This window comes from Ischnura elegans, chromosome 2, assembly GCF_921293095.1.
Source record: "Ischnura elegans chromosome 2, ioIscEleg1.1, whole genome shotgun sequence".
Taxonomy (NCBI): domain Eukaryota; kingdom Metazoa; phylum Arthropoda; class Insecta; order Odonata; family Coenagrionidae; genus Ischnura; species Ischnura elegans.
In genome coordinates, this window is record NC_060247.1 from 38,389,878 (window position 1) to 38,417,320 (window position 27,443).

Consider the following 27,443-nt stretch of genomic DNA (forward strand, 5'->3'; position numbering starts at 1 on the left):
TTTTATTTTGTTTCCAAAGTTAAAATCAACCTTGAAAGGGCACCGATTCAGCTCTATTGTGGACATTAAAACTAATTGTACGGCGGACCTAGAGAGTATCCCTAAGGCAGCTTGCCAGGCAGGGTTTGAGAGCTGGAAGAAACGTTGGAAAAGGTGTATCGACAGCCAAGGCATGTACTTTGAGGGTTACAAGTTCGATTAAGCTGTATCCTTCAAAATAAACAAGTTATAATATCAGTCCGCTCTTTTTTTGGTCATACCTTGTATGTATTGTCATATCAAAAAAGACATATCGCACGATAAAAAATTAACAGAATAAACTTTGATTAAACATGAAAAATATTAAAACCAGTAGATTTTTCTTTTAACAATAAAATAATAACATTTTTAAGGTCAATTATTTCTTTTTTCCGAAAAATTAATTTGGACCAGATTACTCGAATTTAAGAAAAAATTGGATCACTAAGGATTAATTATTCTAATAAGTACACGTATTATGACGAGATATATGTGGATAATAATATTTAAGAACGAATAAAACTCTACCTTTACCATAATCTCAAATAAAATTCCTTTGATTACGTCTTTGAAAATTGATAAATGATATTCTAGAATTTTTGTATCCTCGTACAAAAGCCCTGAACTGTTAGTAAGGGAGATATATTTTTTCACGTTGGGTATAAAAGCCGTGGAATCCTTTGTTACTCTTTTAGGGAATGGGAAACCCTGTATCATTACACTTCTATTGCCAAATTACTTTTTATATTTTATTTGCGGCAGTACCAATGTGATTTGTTGGGTTTCTCCGTCTTTGAGGCTTAGGAACTCGCTCTGAAGAAGAGTGCAAGTCTTTCTTTTTGTGAAGGTTCACGATTTTATTAACAGAAGTCATCATTCTCACGTCATCATCAAAAAGTTATTAATTTTCACCACACCACAAACATAAATAATAGAGAGGGTGTATGTATACATAGTTAATGTGTGTATAGATAAAATTTTCATATCTCCTTATTTACATTACCTGAGATTCAACAAGACTGAAGAGGTGGGACATAAAAATATATTCATGTGTGTATACTTCACCCCTCACAACCTGCCCAGATGTTTTCTGGACCACTCTCTTCCCCAATGAAATATGCCGATAAACAAATATCTTCTAAATAATAGAAGTCGCACATAATTTTTTTATACAGAGTAGAAAACAAACGAAGCACACATACATCGGCATCCACTATCCAAAATTACTATCACAGAGTCACTTCTCAAAAGTCACTTCTATTCGCCTTCAGAAGAACTGCAGGTGTCTCCTTGGTATCCGGATGGGGCCGATAGTCAATAAATCCCAACTATTGGCGTCGTTGCATCTGAAACGATAGAGAAAAAGGAGAACTATCAGAATTATAATATTACATGAACGTTCATCTCGCAAGGCCATTTAGTTTAGTTATATTTGGCTTTGCTCCTGCGTAAATGTTCCATTTTCGTAGACATCGTTTGTGATTTATCATGTAACTTTTGACTTAGAGGCTGTATGAAAAAGTTTAATTTTCCATACTTTATATATACTATTTTATTCAATAGAAATTAGAGATGTTAGTCATATTGGAATGCATGCAGCAGATACTTTTTTTACATACATATTTAAGTTTAGTGTACGTACAAGTTTGCTTGACTTCATATTGCAGAGAATTGCTATTTAATGGAATATATGAATGCAAGTAGTTTCGTCTGTTATAGGGACCATATAAAAGCACAGTTGTACTTATTTTTTCTGTTAAAGTTTTCCTTTCATCGATTTTGTAAACTATCATGGCTAAGGAGCCTGGAAATGGAAAAGAGTGAAGATATAAAATTTTCAAAGTATAATTTTTTTAATCAAAATATTTAACTACCTTTGGGGTTTTTTTCTCGGCTTTCTAATCTTTTAATATATAAATTTCTTCGTTTCCGGCGAATTGATTAGTGAAATGTTACGCGAATCCGTGACCTAACCTCTTGACCTAAATTGCGAAGAATTTATCTCAGTAATAATAATGAATGGACGAATTTCTTCGATAATCCTAAAATGAAAATATCCAGACCCTCAGCGGCGAGATTCTACTTTAAAGTTCAATTAATCCATGTTAATCTCCTTTCTGAAGTCAATTGAATATCGGATCAATTGATTCAATTCGCTTATAACTTTTGAGAACGTGGGCTGTAATGAGAACAACGTTTTTTAAAGCTATGGATAGACTTGTGCCATTGCTTGGAGTGCCAATGAGTGGCCGAGTATGGCAAGCGAGTCACGACTCACTGAATGGACTTACTTTCTCTTGAGCGGTTTATTATCACTGTTTCAACGTTGTTGCCTCAGGCGATGAACAACTCATTGAGCGCTTCATATGAAGATCCAACAGCTCTCCGAATATGACCGCTATCGCTGGGAAATGTATAATGCATCATCAGGAGCATCGAAAAAGTAATAGAGTGCGGGATGGATAATTCTGTATTTCCAAGTGAAGGACCAAATTCAGTTAGGTACTGTATCTTCTAATGAATTGTCCGATTATTACTAAGTATGCTCATTATTTATGTTCTTAATAGAATAATTAACAAAAATTAATTAGAACAATTTGTATGAAACAAAATCAATGGAAAACTTTCATTGAATTTATAAAGGGTAAATGATCTCGTAAGCAAATCGAAAATAAGTTTATATTTATATCCAAATATCTCTCTGCAGTCTCTCGATAAAGCCATAACAGAAATTCAACGTATTGTTAACCTATGTTCACCCAAAAAATGTTGAAATAAGCTTCTGTTCATTCCTATTTCAATCCCAAGGATACACTACTATACAACTGAAATAACCTTCCACTTCGCTGATGTAGTTCAATAGTTTAAAAGATTAGATAACTTCAAAATAGTGGGAAGCACAGATTGCACACATTTATTATTCCCTACAAATGATTTATTTTTATGAAAATACTACTATTATGCGCTGGTAGAATAAACTCAAAAAACAGCCTTTAAACTATTTTCATAATTTCTTTAGCTTCACAAAAGATTTTTCTCTCTCTAATTCAATGTGTTTCATTGCTGGTGGCTACAACGGTTCCACGTTGGGGATAAACAGCTCATGTAGAAATGTGCTGTTTAAAATATCCGACACTCACTCGCCCCAGGCGGTCACTCATTGAACGTCCAAACAATGCCAGCAAGTGACGTCATCCGAATCAGAGCTCAAATTTGGATATGCAGAATAACTCCCCTGGTTTTTAATTAGCCGCATCACAAATACCTCCTCGCCGCTCCAATTCTCTTTCCCACCTCCACCTGCCTCGGATGAAGCTCCAAAATCCTTCCCACTTCAACTCTCACGCATTTAAGGCTTTACGGAGGACAAGGCTTAGGAACAAAAAAAAAAAAAGAGATGAGTGTAGGAGGAAAAGCGTGCAAAGATGACGCCACGGTGCTTTCTTTCATCTCGTTTTCATCCGAGTCCTCTCGTGTTTTCTTTCGCTTTCCTCATCAAAATCTCCTCCCTCTCAAACACCCGTTCCTTTCTGTATCTCGCGCGTTGAATAATTCCTGCGTGAGGTGTCTCCGCTAACTCACTGAATCGGTATGAAAGGAAGATGAGACAATGCGGCAGACGGGGACGACCTCAAAGGAAGATTTGATGATTGTGCCAGACTTGAGCTCATTCAAAAATGCGCTTTTTCACTTAATTCCTAACTTTCATGGAGATCTTAGAAGAAGATCGTTTCTTTGAAGGATTTTTATGTTAAATGTTGCTAGTCAAGCCAATGAAGGCTTAATACTTCTAACACGGCCTCTAAAAAACCATACAGGTCATAATTCTTATGAAAAATCCCTCAGTTTTTAAACCCTCGTTTCATTGAAAACTAATTTATTATGCTTTTCTTGCTAGCATAAACTATTGGTTTCTTTATGTTCTCATTAATTATTGCGCCCTAAATATAAATGCTAATGAATATTCTTATCCCATCCAGATACAGTGAAAATGTCCTCCTATCTACAAACCGTCTGCAATAAATTAATGTAGTCGCAGTAAAAATTGTCATAAGTAAGGAGATAAAAGGTGATGTCCGGGAGTTGAACAATAATTCTTTTTTAGTAATCAAGAATCTTAATTTTCTGGTACCAGTTATAAAAATTTTCCAAGATTTAACCATTAAAAAATTAACTTCTGAAATGATTTTTTTCTGAATTCTTGCAAATTATGATAGCCGTAACTTTTGCTCTAGTTAGGAATGAAATTTATGTTTAAATCTCGAAACGAATCACATGCTAATTAGAATTTTGTGATGCATTAAAGCTGAATATTTCTTAGTATAACTAGTAACCTCAATTATTCCAAAACATGTGATCCTAGCTGCATAAATGTGCCATTTATATGCCATTTTTTCTAGTTTCATAATGGCTAGGCAATTTAATGGGATCATTTTGCTGAGCGCTCCTTTCTTGGATATGCTAAGAAATGCCGCAATACGTGGGAGGTTAATCAAAGTATGATCAAAGTCGACGTAACATAGAATTACTATAGTTGTCAATTTCATGAAAAATTAAAGTTGTGAAGACAAATTTTGCATTTTGGGCTCCAAATCCCATTCCTTGAATGAAGCCTGTATTTTTAACGGAAGGGTTGGGATTGTTGGGGTGGTGATGGTACTTGCGGGAAATGAGGAGATTGAGAAAAAGAGGGCGGGCGGAGGATTAAAAGGGGAGGGGGAATGGGGTTGTGCGAGGAAGCCGGGAAGTGAAAGTGAGGTGGTAGGAGGGTAGGGTGGAGATTCTGGGGGAACCCTAACCGACGACGCGGCGGCGGAGATGTTACCGACAACGGATAAGAAATGAGGAGAACACAGGGAGATTTCCCCCAACTTTTGGGAAAACCCTTTTGTTATCGCATTTCGGGAAATCGAGAAATCATCAGAAAGTCTCCTTGATGGAAAGAGTGTCTCTTAATTTACCTGAGGATTTTGAAAAGTTTTTGAGTAGGTCCTCTCTCCCAGCGACGGCAAATGCCCTGTCGTTTCGTTTCGTCGGTAGCGACGGCAATCTATAGCGCTTATGTCATTCGCTGGATTGCGGAAATCTTTTTTTCATTTTTTTGTCTCGGAATTGAAAAGAGAGTTTAATTTTTGTCGCGAATCATCCCTAAATTATGGCCCCCATATGTGGCTTTCCTTTGCTAAATTGTTTATTTATGTTTTGGCTTGCATAATAGACAATATAGCCTATGGGAACTTTTTTACGATGAGGAGAGTAAACAGCAAGACATTCATAGTAAACGTCCCAATGGTAGTTTTCTCGCGGGAAACTATATCTTATAATTGATAATTGTAGGTTTCGTTGTGCGCAAAGTGGTCTTGCAATCAGTTTATTGAATTATTGCTTATACTTTGGAAACGCCCGCCAGTGAGTATGCTTATGTTGGATAGTCAGTAATAAATTATCCTATACTCATAGGTACTATCTATCACATGGAAATGAATTCCCTTTGGCGCAATAGCTATTGTTTTCATTATCAACTAATTTTCCATGGGTATTCAAGGTTATCTTTCCAATTGAGCGCATATTTAACATGGACGCTGGGTAATCTACACTCCTCCAAAGGCAGCTTTATGGAAGTTTTAATGACTATTTATATGTAGGATTTTGTTCGAAGACAAACTCTAAGTAAGTGATGTAAAATATGATGTCCGTGACCGAAGTATGGTCGTCATGTTAAGGTAGAACGCAGATCCATAATGGATGTGTTTCACTTTCAAATTTGAAAAGATCTTATGAGGTTCATTATTTTTTATCAGAAACCCAAGATTAATAATTATTTATAAGAATTCGCAAATAAATCCAAATTTCCTAATTACATAACAATGGACAGAGGCATTTTGTTAGTCCTCGGGATGGGAGATTATGGAGGTTTCCATGCACGGAAAAAAAACGTTAGCATCAGGAAACGCTATGCATGGCTCAAATGGGCATTGCTCTTTCCATTTCCCTCTTCTCTTGCTGTTATAGCGAACGAACTCGACAGCAAGTAGGCGATTCGATCAAAAAAACTTTTTTATTCCATAGTCTGTTTATCACTGGAATCAATCAGACATCCAGCTTTATCCGCTGAAACGTATCGGGACGTATAGTGGCCCAGGATGCTTCCTCATCCAACCGAATTCGGGGAGCGATGGGGATTTTACGTCCAAATCTTCTGGGATTTTATGCCTAGACTGGGAATGGACTCTTTGTTATGCAGGCAGGTCTGTTACCGGTGACGATGAAGTACGGAAGAATTCCAAATATGAATACCAGGGGCAAACTAGCGGTGAAATGTTGAAAGCAGAGACGAGACGAGTTATATGGTGAAGCATGAAAGCTATGAAAAGGGAACAAAAGAATATAGATGAAACAAAAAGGAGTCCGTAAAGTTTGAGGAGAGTCGTCAAACTTTCGGATGAATTCAGCGCCAAACGGGCGAGTTATTCACGTCGTATTATCGAACATAAAATGCTTGTATCGGGAAAGTGAGCGCTTTCAACAGCTCGACCTGAAAGGTTTTAGTCATAAACATGAATGTATCATATTTTCAATTAATCTTCCGGGCTTATTTTCCTAAATTGTCAAAAAATACAATAGCTTCATCATCCTAACTCCACGAATAAAAACAAAATTGATTTTTAGTTTTTCCCTCACTTCTTACGGGAAAGAAACGTAGGCGTGACGTTACCAGCTGACTATTGTAATGAAATGTAAAAATTGCTGAAGTATTTTGTGGACGTGAAAACTTTATTTTGTTGCAAGAAAGTTTTTTTTTCAATTAGAGCTATTAAAATCTCCAGTCAGATAAAAATAGCATTTTCAGACAACAACATTAACGTTGATTAGCGCCTTTGAAGTGTAGGTTGTTTGGAATTAAAGCAAAAGTTTTGGCCAGCGGTTCGGTATTCTTTTATACCTTCTTTAGAGCTATGAATGAATAAGTTTGCATGAATTTGATACATTAAAGCATGAAAGGTTGTTAACCTTCCGTTACCAGGCGCAATATTGGAATTGCTGAGTTCAAGGCAATGTGCCTGACAGTCACAGATGTGAAACAACATCATTTACTCTTAGCATGACTTAGTGGTACTCCTTTAAAGTTTAAAGCACCGTTATTAGTTCAAAAAACACTCAAATGATGCCTTATTTGCTATTTATAGACCTTACATACCGTCATACGGCTCCAAACCGATTCAGTAAGGTGGGATTCAACGTGCTCTTTAGGTTATTAAATATTTTTATATGTAATGTATTTTAGCATCTAAATTATATAAGATCAATGTTTTTTTATTTTGCTATCTTATGTATGCAAAATGCTTATATCTTGCTTTATTGAGCCATTATTTTGTTTAACTATGCTTAATAATTCGCCACTGATCTATTGGCATAAATGCGAAAAGAGTAAGGCTGTATGTGAAAACAAACAGTAACTATAAGCGCCAAGGTCAGTGCTGCCTAGTGGCACGTAAGTTGTTATAAAAGTATACCGAAGAGTTGACCTAAAATTTTGCATTTTATTTTTAAATCCCTACCCTCCAAGACGCTAATCAACTTTAAAAGTTGAGGACAAGGTAAAAAAAACTTAAACAATATGAAGCCGTTTTTTATCCAACTTTTATTTTAAAAAAGCAGTCGTAATTTCGATAACATTTACGGGTACTCATCGCTAATCTACTAATACAATTTGGAGTAGATTTACTCCCTAGAAAAATATATTTGAATGAAATCCCCATTTTCAACGTGCCCGTGCAAAGACTCCTCTATTCTCCCCGCGTTTACATGCGTGTCGCGCGGACGACCCTCTGACACCTGGGTACACCTGATCATCCGATCGATGTTAACCATCGATTTGGTAGAGAAAGTCGATACTCCCAATACTTCGCAAAAATTTTACCTTACTACCCTTTTGGTGCCAAACCTTACATATCTCCATCGATAAGATATTTCTGGGGGGATTTTAGCGGTGAGGCAGGGGGTGGGAGCATGGATTAGGGATGGCGCGCCAGGGAGGAAGGTCTGGGGAGGCATTTGATGGCCGTAACGGAGGGAATCTGCGGAGGGTCTAGAAAAAATTCTTGGAATTCAGAGGTGGGATTCTTGGAAGGGATGCGGCGACATGGACACGGTTTTAAAGCAGATGAAGGTGGAGCTATACGGCAAAGACGGGTAATGGGTGATTATCACGCGAGGATACGAGCGCTCGAATTGGATGAGATGGAAGGAATGTAAAGGGTGTGGATATAACACGTGTGCTAAATTCTCGGGTCAAGTGCTAATAACTACAGGTAAATGACAGACAAAGGCGTGCGAGTTGATGCATTTTGGAGAAATTACCTAAAATAAAAGAGGAACACAGGAAAGACATTTTGGAATGCTTTTTTAATGTGACTTATCTTGGCGATTCCATTAAAGAAACTACGGTTCAAATATAATATAGTAGACAAGAAAAGCCGTGAACTAGGGTGCAAAATATTCAGCCAAAGCGGGTGAAAATGGACGATATCGATAGTTAGAGTGACATAATTCCTTCCCTTTGTGCTGTTATCAGCTATTAAATATAACAAGTATACTATGCATATACATATACCAACGGTTATTATGCAATGGATTCATTAAAATATTATACAAAATCAACGTAAGCGATATTTCGATGTGAGGTAAAATCTCAGCTCTGTGTTTTTTTTCATGGAGCAGATACCAAGAATACGAAAGGTAGTTTTGAATTTCAAAAATGAAATGGGTTCAGGCAGAGTTCGAAATTTATTTCCCATTATTTATAATACTTATCTTAAAAAAAAGAAAAAAATCACAACAAAGGCATGCACAAAAATAGAAATCTCCACCTGTTGAATATTACAATTTAATATGACTTTAAACCATCTCAACAATGTGGCAACGTTCGTAATAACATGCCATCTCTACCTGTAATAATATCACGATTTTACGTGACTTACTCAGTTACTCAGCTATTTGAGGAAGTGCAGCATTATCTCCGATCCCGGCGAGTCCGATCTTTTTCGGATATTGCTTTGTGAAAGATTAAAATTTGGCATGATAACTTATTGAAGGCCATTCTCGTCCCCTAAAAAAACTGACACAGTTTTTTCCTTTATTAAGGCCGTGGAGGTGGGAGAGGAACGGATTACAATAATGGAGCCAGAGACATAGGGGGGGCAGTCTAAACTTCAGCGCTAAAATTGGTGTCGATGTCCAAAGATTGATGGTGATTTCTATTCCCTTTCATCGGTTTCCTGCAAAGTTTCCCTCCGCCCTGTACCGCCTCGCATGATGTTCGAGATTAAAACGAGCGTCAAAGGATGACACCGCCTGGAATGCTTGGAGATTGATAAAAATGCCTTTCGCGTGTTTGCTCAATAAACTGTATTGATGGGTTGGCGGCGTCGTCGGCCTCTGATCCTCTAACGAAAATGGATGGAAATAATGAAAATATCAGCTCCGTGGATGATTTCCTGTGAACACCTCCAATTTCACTGGGAAAAGCGGCCCGAAAAAGGAATCACTTAAATATTTCATGAGCGAGAAGGAAGAACAGTGACGCCCAATTTTTCCGGTTTTCTCCGTGAGAGGCATTAAAAGAAGCGTTTGAGTTTACGGCAGAGTCAGAGGAGCGAAATGAAAAAAAAGTGCCTCTCCCTTCCTCTGCTGATCCTTAATGGAAAAATTCCTCTTAAATGCCTCCACGCCTTGCGAAGACGGACGTCTCGTGATTACCGAAAGCGAGTTAATAACGTAAATAGAATCCAAGATCTTTGAAAAGGGCGAAATTGCTCGGAGAAGATAACGGTAAGCGGCAAATATATTCTCTCTTTCACTTCTGTTATCTAATCCTTGAGCAATAACAGATGAAAATTTTGTTACCCTATATGATTTGTTTTATATTTGAAATAATTTAATCGATTACACCTCAAATAGTCTATCTTCTTTGAATTTATTTTACAACACGCTCGTAAATTTGCTTAATTTTTCAACAATTACATATAGTTAATTATTTTGTATCGTTTTTTCACGTATTTTACTTTAGGTCTTCCGTAATTTTTACGCAATCAATAAGTTTATCCAAAAGCAGATTAATTATTACCTAGAATAAAATCAAAATGTTATTTCAGCTACGTTTTTTGTTTTCAAGACTCGAATAATGAAAATTCTATAAAAATTTAATGTACTTACAGTGATTCCGATGTTCATACAAAGTTTAAGTAGCTTGAAATATGGCGTAAAACGTATGATGAAGTGAAAAATGACACGAAAGGACATTATAAGATAAAGTTGGGAAGTAACATATAAGTAAACGACCATAAAGGAACATGTAACATATTAGAAGGAAAACCTCAACATATTAGTGGATTAGTTCGGAGGGAATTCTAAGTTTATAAATGGGAGAAAGACATGGTTTTACAACTTTTAAATTCACTTTTAAAGTAACTAGAAAAAAACCGTAAAAAAAGCTGAAACTAACCGTATGCTGCTCAGTTTAGTGTGCCATGAAAAATTTTCTCATATGTTTTCAATGACCCTGAGTCAGTCCAATAATTTTGCATGGGCTCACTTTTGCTTTAACGTGTTAAAAATCGAGCTATTAAATGAGGGCAATAGAAATTGCTACAATGAAACATGCGAATTCCCTTCTTCCTCGTTCCCAAAATATATCCTCACTTGATGGCTAAGCAATTCCCTCGTAACAGGCGTGAGTGGCGTTGACTTCCAACTGGACAGCTTGGCTTGGTGGCATAAAGGCTAAAAGGCCTCGAAAACATTTTTTGAATTTCCTCGAGGAGATCGCGTTTATCCTGACTCCAGAATTAATCGTTGTTTAAGTGAAGAAATGGAATGGAATGGCAAGCCCCGTGTATTTATTTCATCCCCCTTATCCTGTACGCACTCGCACACCTTGTCAATCTCGCCAGAGCCCAGCTCACTCAGCCGTCTCCTGACTCCTCGCTTCCCTCTCGCCCCTGGGCCACCCCTGGCATCCCTGCCTGTCCCTATTTCCAACGGCTTCGGCACCACAAGGACTCCCCGTCCACTGCGCATCCAAGTAAGCGCCTGATGCCTTTCCCTTTCCTGTCATTGTGTCACCACCCTGAGTTGGCGAAAATAACGTTTTCTTTTTTTATTAGTTTCTTATTACGCAACTGAAAAAAATTAACGACATTTTATCCGGCATTTTGGTCCATACTTTCACGTATCTGTTTACGTTGAAATTCTCCGTTAGTTATTCGATGATTTCACGAAGTGCTCTTGTGAATTTTGGCGTCTTATATAAGCTTAATTCGTGAAAAGCAAACCAAGCTAAAATTAGGTTTCTTTCTCTAGTACGTTAGCTGTGCGCAGTTTGGCGTGCAGCTGGCAGTTTTGAAAGAGATATGAGGACTTATTTACCGGGTAAACCACCTTAATTGTTATAAGATGTGTTAGTTTGCAACACGAATTTCTTGTAAATGGACGGAGTTTCTGGGTTTTATGCAGGTGCATTCTCGTTAAGCACGTAGTATTCCTTCGATTCAATTTTTCTACCAAGTCCCCCGGCAAAGGTGTGAATTAATGTCATTGTTTTTGAGGGGAGTTTCGTATCATTCCGCAGTACCTTACTGGTATGCAATACGTATCATTGTCAAAACTTTAGAGGCCTGATAGGAGTAAAAATGTCATTTTTAGATCGTTATCAATTATTTTAACAAGGATTGCTCAGCTTGTCAAAAAAACTTCCCTTGAAGAGTCATCTTAATGATTATCATATTTTAAAATTTTCTAGAAATTACGAGGAGTAGGCCGCATCCTACCGACTATATCCGCAGCCGCACCTACAATCTGCAGTTGATTACATTCCAAGTTATAAATATTTCATCTCGCTGGTATTATTATTTATATCCCGTTCTCTCTTTTAATAATAATTTTATCAGTTACACGTGGACTCGAGGCAAATTTTTAGCCAATACCTTTTTTCTGAATAAATTGAAATTTATTCTCAACTAAATTTGAACTAAATGCAAAACTTGAGCTTACCTGGAGTAGATGTTACCTTACTTGTAGTCTATATTCATATCTATGTTCGTATTTCTCTACACACCTTGATTTCTACCTTTCTTTTCCTTTCCTCCTATCATTTATAGCAAATCGTTTACCATTACTGCATGTAGGGAATGTAATAAATTTGGTTCTGGTAGTTTTGAAATAAAACTACTCGTTTTAAACGTTTTTAATGCGGTGCTTTTTACGGTTGATGTTATGAATGAAATTTACAATGATTAATTCATCATATAATGACCATAAATTCATGAATATTTGAAATTTCAGACATGAGACTATATTATTACGTATTTATGGATATATTTATGCTAGGGCATGGTCTTTAATTACTGAATCGCCCATAATTATTTGGGTACTGTTTCTCTGATTCTACATGTCACTGACATTCGGCTATAGAACAATGAAAATTCAGTGGATTATATTTAAAAGAAAATGTGGCGCCCATAAATCAATGTTTTTCTAAATGTACCCTTAACTTTCCTGTAAATACTTATATAGTTGGCAAGAGTATGAACTAAATCCGTGCAAAACAAAATTCATGAATGGAACTAAATCATTGCATGCCGTCGAATTGAGGACGCAATGCTTAGCCTTTTCATTTTCGAAAAGGGAAATAATTTTTCCTGGTGGTATGAATTATGCATCCGGAAAAATCGTGCTCACGTCGGCCATGCCTCTCGTCTGAGTTGAATATTTGAAGAGGATTGATCGCAAAATTGCGGAATCTGGCGGAGATGTAAATTGGGCATTCATTTATTGCCAATTAAAAATAAATATCACCCAAAATAGGCATTCCGTTTCAATTTACACGTGAATCGGTGGTTAAGTACTGAATATTATTGTAAAATATTTTAAACTATGAAATTAACCTGTGCCTATAATATGGAATATTTCAACGTCCAACGTTGAGCAGAATTCTCTGAATTAGCGGCAACCAACGGATAAAATAATGGCGGCACCTGATGACATTTTATGTAAAACTGTTTACTTTTGCTAAAATTTCAACGGAACTTAATAGCCCATGAAATTGCGTGGATAATTTATACCATGGGAACTTAATCAATTCCGCTCCAATTGAGTTCATTCGCTAATCACTGCAAGGATAATGTGTCCATGCGGATTTATTATGCTGATTAGATTTCTCTGCGCGTAGTGAATATAAGGGTACACTGTTGTCGGGACAATGTCACTATTCAATTTGGCGGATTTATGTATTCATGGAACCTTCGTGACCTCTGGTGGGTTGGGCATCCTGAGAGACATGTGTGCTGAATATGTGATGCCCAGTACCTCCGGTCTGGGAAGGCCCTTTGCTCTTCAACACAACAGCGCCTTATTTATTCATTTACCCAACAAGGAAAATTCCGAATTGATTCTTGAGGTAGGGGAAAGACATGAAAAATGGATGGCAATTCATTTCATTTGAACCAGTTATAAATGAGAGGTCTGCCTCGTAGGAATTCTAGCGGAATGATGTAAATTGAAGTCATGTGTTTCCATCTAAATACTTTTTTTTTGATTAACGAAGCTATTTGTTGAAGCTATTAGTACATTTGTCAAATGTAATAATAATGCTCGCTCAAAAGGTATAATTGTATTTGTTGAAGAAAATCAAATATGCTCAGAATGCACTATTGATTTAAATACTGCTGACTGTTTATTGTTAAATATAAAACTTAGCTTTATAGAAATTAATGTTTTGAGTTTATATAGATATCTTAATTTCCCTGTATCAATATTTGTAAGTGACATTGAACCTATTCTGAAAAGTGTAAAAGGTAACTTAGTAGTAGTTGGAGACCTAAACATAAATATTCTTGTCTCTAATGGAGATTCAGAATCTTACAGTTATCTTATGTGCATGTATGGGCTAACGGGCCTCATTGTTGAACCAACGCGCATAACAAAATCGTCATCCACCTGTATTGACCATATTTTTGTGAGACTAGTAAATTCGCATAAATACACTTGCATAAGTAACGTAATGCATATGGCCATAACTGACCATTCATTGACAACGGTAAAAATTAGCCGTAAAAATCTGATCATAAGTTCGGGTACCGACAAGCAAAAGAACGATCACAACCTACGTATTGATCAGTGTAAATTAAAAGGGCTAATTAAGGATACAAACTGGGCATCTGTATTGGCAGAAGAAGTTACTTCTACAGCGTGCTCCATGTTTATTGATACATTTCAGCGTTGCATTAACTTATCCAGGTATTCAGTGAATTCTGATGCTAAACGTTCACCAATATTAAAACCATGGATGACCCAGGAACTTGTTAAAAAAGCTAAAAGAAAAGAACTACTATTCATTAAGACTAAATGCCACCCTAACAATGAAAGTTTGAGGAAACATTTCCTTAAATTTAGAAATAAATTACGAAAGGAAACTAAGATAGCCTTAAATCAGTACTATGTTAACAAGTTCCAAGTACTCAATTCAAATATAAAAGAAAAATGGAAGTTGTTAAATGAATTAACTGGAGAAGACAAAGCTGTCAAACAGGACCTGGAGCTAAATATTGATGGTATTGTGTATTTTGGTTGTATGTGTTATCATTTCCGCAATTTATGAAAATTGAAGTTAGCCCAAACACAGGCTTATTGCCTTATGGGCTACCTTACTTCCTTGAATGGATGTAATAGTCTGTAAAAAATATGTATGCATGGAAGAATAAATTATTATTATTATTATTATTATTATTATTTGGATTGCTCCTATTTATCCATGCGGCCTCTATAATTAAGAAGAACGAATAAAAAATGAAATACTGAGGCCGTGGTTTTTGCAGTGGGTCAAATTGAAATCGATTTCTCTTTTCACTCATTTTTTATTTACGTTGAAGCCACATTTAAATAAGCTGGTCTAATTGTAAAGAATATTTTTGAATAATTTTTACCAGTCTTGCACTGAATTCGGTCTTCATTATATATTGTTGAGAGAAGGAAATATGCATTATATTTCTCAGCGCACTGAATATTTCGTCTCAACTTCGTATTGTAGTTAAGTGTGTATTTAATTTCCAATTCATTTGAAGCTTATGGAAGGGTTCCCATGAAAGTCATGCAATGAATATTATGCGAGAAAGTAAAATGAAAATATTCTTAGATTTATGCCTGAAGATAATTCAATCTGAGTTGAATGAATGGATTGAACCTCCGCGTCATTAAATCAGCCTATGGGTCTCGTTGTTTTTACATTCAATGAGAATTTTCATAGTCTACATCTTCTACAAAGTAATATGGCAATCGGGATAAACATATCGGGTGTTTCAAAATATATAGTGGGGTTTTGATGCTTCATAGTTGTTATTCATTGCACTTAACTTACAGCTACTCATGATACACTAAATGAAAGATTAACTCAAACAGTTTAGTTCGTTGGCAACAATAACTATGTATACCCATTTTTTTTCGCGACCGTCCGTCAGCAAAGCGCTTGCAGCAATTAATTGAAAGACACCAATAAAGGTTTGGGAAGAACTTGCATATCGTGCATTGACGTCATCGTGTGATGAATCATTCTTACATTGAACACTTTGACGCTTGTACGTAAAACTATTTCAGCTACTTTTTCATTTGGTGCGTGATTTGTAGCTATTAGTTTACTGCGATAAATAGTAGAAAGCGTTAAAACCCCGATATTCATTTTTAAACACCCGGTATTTCGGTATGCTAAAACCATTGCCTATTGGAGTTAATTCCGGATTGATAGACCGTTGAATCTGATCCTCTTTGGAATGAAGTAATATGATATGAAAAAATCGATTCGGCGCATTGGGGTGCATTTTCATGTTGAAATCATTTTCTTCAACGCAGTGCAGGCTGCGCTCTTTTATAGACTGATTCACTCTCGTTTAAATCAAGTCCTTTTCCCAAGCCTGCCTTTGACATTTAGCGAAGCTAGTTTAAATTGCTTAATCAACATCAATAGCCACTACGAATGTAATTGAAACTGCGTAATCGAAAGGCCATTCGTCTATTCGAGAGAATTATTTTTTGCCCTTTTATTTACTAGTAACTGATAATTCAAGTTGTTAGGATAACGTGTCAACCGCACTCCATTCCTCGGCGTTTTGATATCCTTGTTGGTAGATTTATTGGTCCCTAAATGGTCCTATCCTAATAACATACTTTTCCTATAAATGAAGGAGTTTCTCCGCCTCTGCGTGCTATTTCTTCTAGAGCGATGTGTGAAAATTCCATGCCCCTTATTAATTTTTTCCATTCAAAATGAAAAAAGAGGATATGATAGAATTTTCATCGGGCATTTATCATGGGTATTCTTTCCAATCGGCTCAACGATTGTTGAGGTCTGCGGTGAGTTGAGTTAAATTGTGACGGAGCAATTATTTTCATGATGAAGAAATTTATTTTTAACAATATAAGTTTTCTTAAAAAATTTCCAGGGAGGTATTTTCAAATAGAGCGCAAATTTGCGACTTTTTCTTTTTTTATGTTTGGATTAATATATATCTTCATGGTTAGAGGGAGAAAATTTTATAAAGATGGAGATTTTATAAATTGGAACCCTCATACTTAAAGTTATGAAGTGTTTATAGAGAGCATTGTGGCGGAGAGTAATAGTGCGACCTGTGTCCTAACATGGCTTTTCAGTTGAGAGAATCTGAATATGGGAATTGGAGTCTCCAATCATTGAATTTTGACGCTCTTTTAACTAAATCGTGTGTCTCTCATTCATGGATTCGCCCGTCAAACTTGCGATAGCCTTCCGTGAGCACCTTATGTTGTTTTTGCTTCTTCAATGGCTCTTGCCACTCTTGAACCGAGACATATTCCCTCGCTCCGCAATTTTCTGTTCTTCAAATTTCCCTCTGGTTTAATCTTTTCTCCTTTTAATCTTTTCCTTTCTTTCAAAATCTCTTCTTCGTCTTTGTCACAAATCTAATACTATCCATTTTAACTTCCTCATCCCCTATGAATGCTTAATATAATAGGACTCAGTCATCGCGTAATTTTGATTTTACTGGAAATTAAGGCAGTCATAATTGTTGGACAGACCTCGTGCATCATTTGACGAAAATACATAAAAAATAAATCTTCAGAACACATATTATCGCGGTAATTTTTCTTGCGTAGATATTGTAGGATTTAAATATGTGAATTTTTTTATCTCTAGAGGTTAAAAACGGAATTTACTATAATAATGCATTAAGTTTTACAAAACTGAGTGAAAAATAAAATAAAAAGAAACCAACACTGGATATGCTTCTGCACACTGATCTATTCGATTTTCCCTAAGAAAATAGAATATTATTGACAGATTATGCTTTTCCGTTCCGCGCATGGAAATGCGATGTTGCCACCAAATTTATGACTCATAGTTAATGAGGCAACGTAATGACTACTAGTTCAACAATTTAATTTAATTTTTCGATGCAACCGTTGTGATAATTATAGAAGTATTTTCGGAAAATTGAAGTTACAACCTGTTTTTTCATATTTTTTGAATAAATAACTATTAGCGGCGTACTAATATTCGATTAAATGGCTACTCTATTTTGATTCGTATCGCCTGCTTTGCATTGCGCAGAAGGACCCATCTGTATCCATTCATTTGCTATAAGTCAACTGATCTATGTTCAATTTCCTTCCAATTCAAATATAGTTACACCTTATCAAATCATGTTATTACTACTAAACTAATGTTATGCCCCTGTAAGAGCTAATTGTTTAATGAAATAGGAAATCTTTACTTCGAGTTTATGTTTTTAATCGTGGCAAAACATGCTTTGCGCTATATTAATTGTTAACAAATTAAATAGCCTCTTCCCTTTTTTATCCAAACCAACCTGCAGGCTGAATATCTTAGTTAGTGGTATTTGATAAGATATTTTTATTCTATAAAAAAATGAACAGTGCGAATTTATCCAACGAATTTTTTCACAACCTGGATTTTATTAATAAATTTAATTTTAAGGTATTTTGTGAAATTCCATTTTGAAAATCTCATGCATTAATTAAGTAGTAGTAACATATTGATTTTTATTCATAAAAATGAGAGATTTTTTCCATTATAACAATTTTTCCTCTTTTTATATGTATCTCATTTATTGAACTCAGGAAACAGAATCGATAGGACGTGTTTCCTGGGTATCATTTATGCAAAGTGATATCGGCTGCACATTGCGTATTCCTGCTTGTACCCGGTGAGCTGTCCACCGCCCCCCAAATTTGTCTTTCCAATTGCCTCATCCCCCTCTACACGTGGATTCTCCACCCACCCCCAGTCGCACTCCCATCCCAATCCCCACCTCTCCTTCCGGGTTGTGTCCCGGCTTTTAGTCCCCCTCTTACCGGAGCAATAATAAATTATAATAACACTCTCCGGACTGACGGAAAAGCAGGAAGGGGGATATAGTACAGCGTCCGCCCGCAGCCGCGCCACCGTCTCTCGGGGTGTGGGTACGTACTATACGGACCGACCATCTCCACATCGCGGCCATAACCATTACGACGGAAGCAGCGGTGACAACGTAAGCAAGGCTGACGCCGAGACGTGATGCGCGTAGGAAAGGACGACGGGAGAGATTTTCGTAAAAAAAAACAAAAGACTGCTCTCGCCCGTAGCAGACTGCGGCGGTGTCGTCTGGGGATGCTAAGGAGAAGTAGGTCGAGTCGCCATTAGTGCGTTTAAAGTGACATCGGGATTATACAAAGGCCCATACAATGGATACAATTAGGAAGGCCCTTCGAATTAAGAGCTTTATTTCCCCGCGCGTGAAAAAGGTGCACTCACTCAAAAATGCGAGGGAAGTTAGTGCGCTTATGTAGTCACCACGCAATTCCGTGTTGGTCGTTTCCAACTTGATAAAATTTGTAAGATTGATAAAAAACAAGCTATTAGCTCGTTTTTCCTAGCCTGTCGTCCAGAAACTGTTTGGATTCATCCATTTGTTTTTCCTTTTCAGGATTACGTTTACAAAATATTCATGTTTCTATTTTCCATTATCCAAATAATCTATCACTTACTATGCATTCTGGCTATCCTAACATATTAATATGATAACCCAGTTATCACTCTACTGACTCGATGACCAGTCCTCCTGCGTTAATTTATTCATGATGATAATTGCAATGAAGACGAAAAAGCTTGTTCGTGCTACATTACAGCATTCCCTAGAGTTTGGATTTCAAAAGAGTAGTTGTACAATTTAAATACAAGTTATTTATTGCGTGACTGTTAATGTTTTACTTGAATACCTAATTTTAATTTATTATTTTTATCTAATTTCTATTGATATGATCAAATTAATTTACCTTTTAGGTTCGTTTCCCAGTCACAAGAATATCGGGGCATTCGAGACTCAAACCAAACTGATTATATTAGTTATCACGTTTTTGAAAGCTATTATAAATATGCCACATAATTTGTTCAGTCTCATTCGATTAATTGTTCACAGAGATATTCAGTAAGAGTTGTAATAATTAATTTCGCATTAGAATTAAAATATTTTTCAATATTTGATAAATTTTGTGAATTTGTTTTCCTCTGCGACAATGCGACAGTCATGCGTTCATCCGTGAGCTTAATTCAAAAGCCATCTTGTTTCACCGCAAACTTAAGCAAAATCTTGCATGAAGAGTCTTTTTCAGGCCTTAAAAAAGGTTATTTTGCTCATTACAAGTATTTATGCATGCATTTAGGTGAAGTGGATGGAAAAAGCTAGCTGTTCATGATTTCAGTGGTGTGTCAAAAGACTGACTCGAAATGTTGGCAATCCTTTCAGCATAGTCCTTATCAGCTGTCACAGAACTCCAGTCGTCATATTCTAGCACGTTATCTCTCGTGTTTAATACCATTGCGATCGTGGGAGGGTGGGTTTTTCCTTTGAGACAGAATTTTGATGGAGTTGTTAAAAAAACGAAAGAGATTTAAAAATAATTACACTGGGATGAAAGGAAAGTCTACTTTATAACATTGCTTCATGCAAAACATTAAAAAAAATAAATTAGATCACTCTAATGATGAAAAATTGATTTTTTGAAAGATAATTTCGGGGTATGGTAATTCTGGATATGCATTCGCCAAATTTTGAATTGTCCCATATATTTTTAAGCCCCTATTCAAGAGGGAAAAAATAACTCAGGCGATCCTCTTTCAAAGCTGTAATGTACAGGGGCGTTTTTAATGATTTTATTTTGGAAATTCTTTATCATAGATCCTATGATTATATTACTTTATAATCTTCAGTGCTAAACAAACTTGATTGCGAATATTATTTTTCTCATGGTTAGTTATGATACCATCATAATTACGTCCGCGTTGTAAGTAATAAAAAAGAGCATATAAAGGAGTCCAAACCGTTGTACCAATATTCCTTTTAAATTTTAGAGAAACATTAATTATTTTAGCGGTTTTAATTGGATGCGGAATAAGACCTCATTTCCATATTAGATTATATCATAAAATAAGCCTCCATTTCTCAACATTTCATTTGTTTTTCCGTCACAGTGTGCATCCGTCCCGGTTTTTGAAAAAAGCAAGGAATAATTTATTATATAAAAGTTAAAATATTTTACTGTGAATTCATACTTCAACATAACAATTTGGGTGTTTCCTAATCCCCATAAAATCAGCCAAAAAAGTCTTTGACAAATATTTTTTTTAATGTTCTGAGTCTTGAGTGAACTCATTATTGCTCGTTCTCAACTTCCTTACTTGTTCACGGAATATGTTCTTGGAGGTCTCTAAGGAATCATCCAAATTAGGGCTTGAATAATAAATTACCGGGGAGCAGGATGATAAGCATAGTTTCATTTGAAAAATCTGCTCTTTCCGTGTAGATTATGAGAAGATTTATTTTCATTGCAGCAAGTATTATGTATTCAGGAAATTCAGCTAACGTTTGGTCACTTTGCGAACGTGTTTTTGGCAATTTTTCCTTCGCTTATGAATTATTACACATTTTTTCTCAACTTTAACTAGAACGGAAATATGATGCTTTTTATGAAAGATGCTGTCTTAAAATTAAAGTTTAACCCATAAAACTATTCACTGTGAATAAATTTAATTAATTTTAAATGATTTTTATGCAATGAGTCCTTAGAAGAGTAGGGCAATGAATAAACCTACAAGCCAAAGAAAGAAGACAGTATATGTTAATTGGTCATATAATGAGGCAAGATGACATGATTGAAGCAATCGTCGAATCGTGATTGGATGGGATGATAGGAAAAGAAAGGCTCCAGATGCATTATGGAAAAGGAAAGGTTAGTAAGGGCCTAAAAGCAATTAAAGTCATAAATATGAAAAGAGTCCGGAGCAAATCTTCCAATTGTTGACTCATGATGACGGTGATAGTAATTTTTACGCAAATTATGAAGGTAATTTATCAAAAAAATGGACAAAAAAAGCGGATGAAAATATCGACATGAATGAAAATTTTGGTGACACTCGGAAGCAAAAATCTCATTCCTGCTCCATATTTGGTTAATGACGTGATGTTATTATTTGGAAGTGTGGGTTGGAAAAATAACATTCAGGGCCACGCGTTCTCCATTCCGCGTCCCTGTACACTCCATTTGGAAGTTGTACACGTGCGTTGAATTAGAGCGCGCGACACGGCTGTGCGAAATGAATTGAAGCCCCACATAATAAATTAGCTCGGCGCACGAGTCTCACTAAACGCGCTCAACCAAGTTAAACATGCGAGCGTCATGCCGACCCTTTCTCACTGCGGGAATTGGAGAATGAATTAATAAGAGAGAGAGAGAAAAAAAGGATGCACCGCACCCCAGCCTCGTAAAAAAAAGGTTACGGGCGACCCATAAACGTTTGTTTCCGAAGCGGTCGCGTTGTTACGAGTCGTCGGCAATTATCCGGGAAACGCTCCGCTTTACGGGTTGAAACAAGGGTGTCTTTTGGCAATGGGATGGAATTCGGGCTTCAGCCTGTGGAGCACGCGTTTTCGGCTGGGGCGAAATATGCTTGTTTTTATTTTTTTAACCTCTTCGGGAACTGCACCATTTGCATTGCAAGAGGTGAGCGGAAGGAAGATTCTCGGTTGAAACTATCTGTATTGGGGTCGAAGGTAACGTTATGCCCTTTTTCACCTGTAGGGTAGGCAAAAATGGGTATATTTTACTTCTAAATTGCTCTCACTGCCTTTTTACATAGGCGTCGCTTCATTTGCACTATCTGCACTTTCCGTATAAATTATGAGAAGATTAATTTTATCATAAGTAATAATATCATGCAGTAAGTAGCGTAATAATAACATTATAATGTAACACATAAAATTTTAATCAGCCACTTTAACTAATTATTATTGAATGTTTAATGGATTTTTGTTCATAGAGAGGGGATAAATTTACCAACGAAGATAACGTTTCGTCAAATGCATTAACCATTATCAGGGGCAACATCTCAAGAGGTAGGATATCAAATGAGAGGTATATAACTATAAGGATATTAAAACATAGTTTTATATGGATCAATCAAATCATTATATGGATCATATAAATATGGTAAGAAAACGGCAAATCCAACAAACAATTTTAGCTCCAAGGCCAAAATTCGGTTGAATCCGTTGAATCGTGGTAAAATTGCTGCAGGTTTCAAAGAATCTCAATAGCATAGTTTTCTACGCAATGGTCCTGAATTTTATCGGTCCGTGGTTCGAGTTTTGGATCTACGTGAATTTTTTTGCTTATGGAAAATTTTCGCAGACTTGAAATAAATTTGTGTTTTGATTTTTTTTGGATTGCAAAGGAGCGAAGGTACATTTTTGCACCTTCAACTTCCGGATTTTCAGCTTCAATTACAATTTACATCTTCTGCTTCCACATTCTCACTTTTTCATCCATTCTGCGGCCGGATTGTCTCCTCGAGCTTCAATCATCGTGCAAATAAACTGTTATTAAAAGGCACTTTACTGATATGATTTCAATTCAAGATTAGATAATACATTCCTAATTTAATGCATAAAATTTATTTTTACAAACCCTTTCATCATTACTAGTATATTTGGACTTTTAGTTATTTATTGAACCACAAAATAGCATTAAAGTCTTTGAATTTTGTTTATATACTATGGTTACCACATGGTATATAAATTCATAAATGCCAAAGAATGATACGAGAAACAATACTCATAAATAATACAACAATGATGATGAATCAAATGGAATGGTACTGTTACTGAGAGTCCAAAATATTGCGGGAGCCTGTCATGTTAAGGGCAGGGGAAGTGAGAGAGAGGTTGCTAAGTAGGAAAGATACTCGGTAAATGAGGATAGTCGTAAAATTGACTCACGGAATTTAGATTGGTGTAAAATATCTGCCCTGTGTGGACTGAAATGTACAATGCGAAGAAGGAAAGGAGATCGGAGGAGTGGAAAGATCCATTGATAATCGGGTGAAGAAACTTGAGGTCAGATAAAATTCGTAGGAGGGTGGGAGAAGATAGGCCAAGAAAAAGATTTATGTCCTCGCGAGAGGAGAGCTGGTACAGAGGTAAATAAATGCCATTTGTTTAAAGTATTCGAAATGAAAACAAAAGGTCAATGTGATGGTAACGATTGCCAAGATTAATGATCGTCTTTGCGTAAAAGTATATCATCAGAAATCCAGTTTCATAGTTGTTTGCGATAGGATTGAAGTCTCAAGAGCTTTACCTTCACCACTATCCCACTTACGAGTTTCCGGACTTCTCTGATTTACTGCTGGGTATACTCTACCTATTTCAAAATTACCAGCAGTGATTCATGTTTGCTGAGTATGTCTGGGTAAGGTGTGCCATTAAGATGATTAAGTGCGAATAATTTCCGTGCTTGAATTTCAAATGATCATCAGCGTGGGCAGCATTACGTTGATTATTAAAAATTTCCTCGCAACTCTTAGGCAAACATTTCATGAAACTTCTACCAAGTAGGTAGCGATGAGTCATTCACGCCCATCTTGACAATAATGATTGTGTAAAGGTTTGGTGCTCTTATGATAGCATGGTTCGTGCACAATCGAATTTTGATCATCAAACACATAAAAAGGGAGATTAATGCGGATTAAATTGTTAATACACATGATTTGCATTTGAAATTAACACTTATCTTACTTATTTGGTTAATTATTTTTTCTTGATCACGATAATTTAGTAGCAGCTGAGCTCCAGATATATAAGAAATAGATTTGGTCATTCTTTCATCCACTGATAAATGGCACTTGATTATTAGTAGTTTTGTCTTTTTTTAGGTTTTCCTTGATACAAAGTAGATGAAAAATTCATCGTAGTCTTATTAACTTAATTGTTATCGCTGCAATAACAAACAGTAACGTTTGATAATCTATTAATTCCATTTAATTACCGAGGGCCTTTCATGTTTTTTAATGACAGGTAAACACAATAGCATAAGATATGGTTTTGTTGAAGCCTATGCTTTGCCAAAATGTGATCAAAAGGGAATGCGATAAGCTACCAACTCTAGAAATTGAGATTACGGAACGTCAGGGTAAATCAGTAACAAGTATTTTATTTTACTCTGTTATCAATAAAATATATTTTAAATATATTTTCCTTTTCATACGAAACTGTACGACTTCACTGCTTCTCGATTGATTTTTTTCTGATGTTAGAATTTTAATGAAGTCATACTTGCCTTTCTCTTTGTGATTAGGGAGCCACTTATAACTTTCCATTCATTTAGGAGAAAAAATTCAGTTAATTTCAATAATTAGTATAATCTATCTCCTGGTAACCCGAGCTACCTTGAAACCGTAGAAAACTTGATAACAATGTCTGCTGAATTTCGCTGCTTGAGGCTGTCACCCGGCTACCTTTTCTGGGTGATTAATGCTCTCTATGGATTAGATGGATGGAGTTGCAGCTTAATCTATAGCTAAGATCTTAGGTGTATCTGCTCATCAAAGTGATGTCTACTTCCAATAGCTTATCACAACAGAGTGAATTGCAGAGGCATAACCTGGTATTTGAGCTCAGTCTGAAGTTTACAGCTCCTTGCAGGGTGCAATTCAGCTAATGTAAATGCTTGCATTCGTCATGACGTAGCTTAAACGGATTAAGACTTCTACCTAGGCTGTTGAGTATATACGGCACGAACTAATGATCTATTCCGCATCACGATGTTTTACATATCAAACTTTAACACAGCCATAATTATTGATATGGTGGGAATGGTATTTTGACTATTCAATTTTTCTTAAGATGAATTATATTAGTTTCATTCGTCGGAAATTCACGAGTATCATTTTCTTAGAGTGATTAATGCAAATTTAAGAATTATGGATCTTTTATTTTTTCTGTGACAACGTCTATGCAGAATTAACTTTTCCACTCTTTTTAGTGTATTCTGATGATTATCGTTATGTTTTAAGAAAATACTTCACTTCTATTTTCCTTTAGAAATCCGAATTTGAAATAAAATTAATTCCGATTGATTGGTATAATTAGGAGGCCTCCACCTTTGACTATTTGTAATTTTACATTCATTTGTTCCATTCGATGAAGCACCCCTAAGTGAGACTACTTGCTGATATTACTTGCAAATGCCGAACCTAGCTGATTTATTAATTATTATCGCTGGAATCACAACATATTTCACTCTTGAAATGGTACTTACCCAAAAAATAAAATGAAAAGCTAATAGGTACTCATTTGTACTTAATATCAAGGAAAAAGTTTGTCTTGAAATTTTTTTCTCATCTGATCTGCATTCGGCACTCACGATGAGATGCCCATTGGGCTACCTGCACTGCTTTCAATGCTGCTAAGTAGTATTGAAGGAATTCTTTTTCTTTATTTACTTTACATTTTTACTCCTGGTTTGTATTGACCTTCCCACTGCGCTAAGGGGCTGTGCAGGCGGGTGGGAATGAGATGGATGGAATTCACGTTCTCCTACCATATTCTACTGTTTCTAGTATTTTACCTAGAAAGATAAGTAACTGAAATGTAAACTAAAGTGTTGTCGATGAATAAAACGCCTCCATTCTTCCTGAAAGGTGCCATTTCTTTATATCTTCTAAGAACGATGAATATAATTGATATGTCCCATTTGCATTTTATTTAAGTCCAGCCAATCATTATCTCGTGAACTTGTTAAATTGTGATCTCACAAGATTTATTCGCTTTTTATACAAGCCACCCGACTCTTTCCGCTGGGGTCGAGTCTTCATATGTTATGCTTCGTAATTATAACATATGAAGAACGAAAATATGTGCGCGCCGGTAATTACATTAGGGTAAAACGAGGTAAATTACAAGCATTTAATTATATCGTGTTAGGTCTTACCTCCGCAAAATATTGACTGGAATGATTTCGATTGCATAAAATTTTGCGAAATGGCAAATTGAAAAATAATTTTTGGTTCAAAATTTTCAGCGAAATGGACTCATATTTTTTTATGTGAAATGCTCTCCTTCTATTTCAGAAAGTCTTTATAAAATTAAATTAGGCATCTACTAAGGTAATTAAATATTTTGTCAATTAGAATTGAGATATCCGATACCACGGCCGCCGTGATAGATACGTGTCACCATCAGTTTCGGACGTGATGCGCCGATGACGGTGACAGGGTGACAAAAAGTGCTATCACGGATATATAATCACTGTGATCACCCTCCCTAGCAACGAAGTCGCTCTCACCCCTCTCACAGTTACATAATCGAGGTGCAGGTCCCAAAGTTTTCCCCAGCATGTTACTGGGCTTGCCTCAAGGGGTCCTTTTACTGCATAGCCACTGTTGCCGTCAAATACCCAGGTATATTCTGCCTATTGCTCGAGATTGCGTATAAAGGGAGTTTTAAGAGATTATTTTCGAAACAATCTATAATTTATAACTTGAAGAGCTAGATTCTGCTAAGCAAAGTATAGCTTAGTGGGACCATTATGTTAAATAAATTGAATAGTGCGGATTTAACGTAAAAACAACCGCATTATGAAAAATTGTTGTTATCTTGTGCAATTGTTTTCAATGTTACAAAATTTTGCAAATAATTGATTTTTTGTATTAAATTTTATGTTTATCTGTATTAATAAATCATAATAGTTATAAATAAACAGCGTAGCCTGAAAACTTCTTCGAGTTCTTAGCTTTAAGAGGACTTTAAGAGGGGTTCATTAACTTGAGGAGCTAGGTCCTGCTAAGCAAAGTACTTAGGGGGGCACACTTAAGAATATATATATAAATAATTTAGCGAGGTTGAAAAATATTGAATCCCGCGATCGCTTCGTTTTAGTTTAAGAAGTATAGAGTTCAATCTGATACCATTTTCAAATATGGGCAAAAAAAACAAATATTATTGAGGGATAAGGCATGGAGATGATTAAAGATGTCTGAGTACTGAAAAGAGCATATCCCTAAA

General features: G+C 36.0%; 1 protein-coding gene across 1 annotated transcript in view; it reads right to left on the reverse strand.

Moving 5' to 3' along the window:
* Positions 1-850: 850 nt before the first annotated feature.
* Positions 851-27,443, reverse strand: part of LOC124153630 (5-hydroxytryptamine receptor 1-like) — a 429,527-nt gene continuing 402,934 nt past the window's right edge. Inside the window, exon 3 of the mRNA XM_046526922.1 lies at positions 851-1,364. Coding sequence (XP_046382878.1) covers positions 1,333-1,364 — 32 coding nt within the window. The 3' untranslated portion in view covers positions 851-1,332. The remainder of the gene's footprint in view (positions 1,365-27,443) is intronic.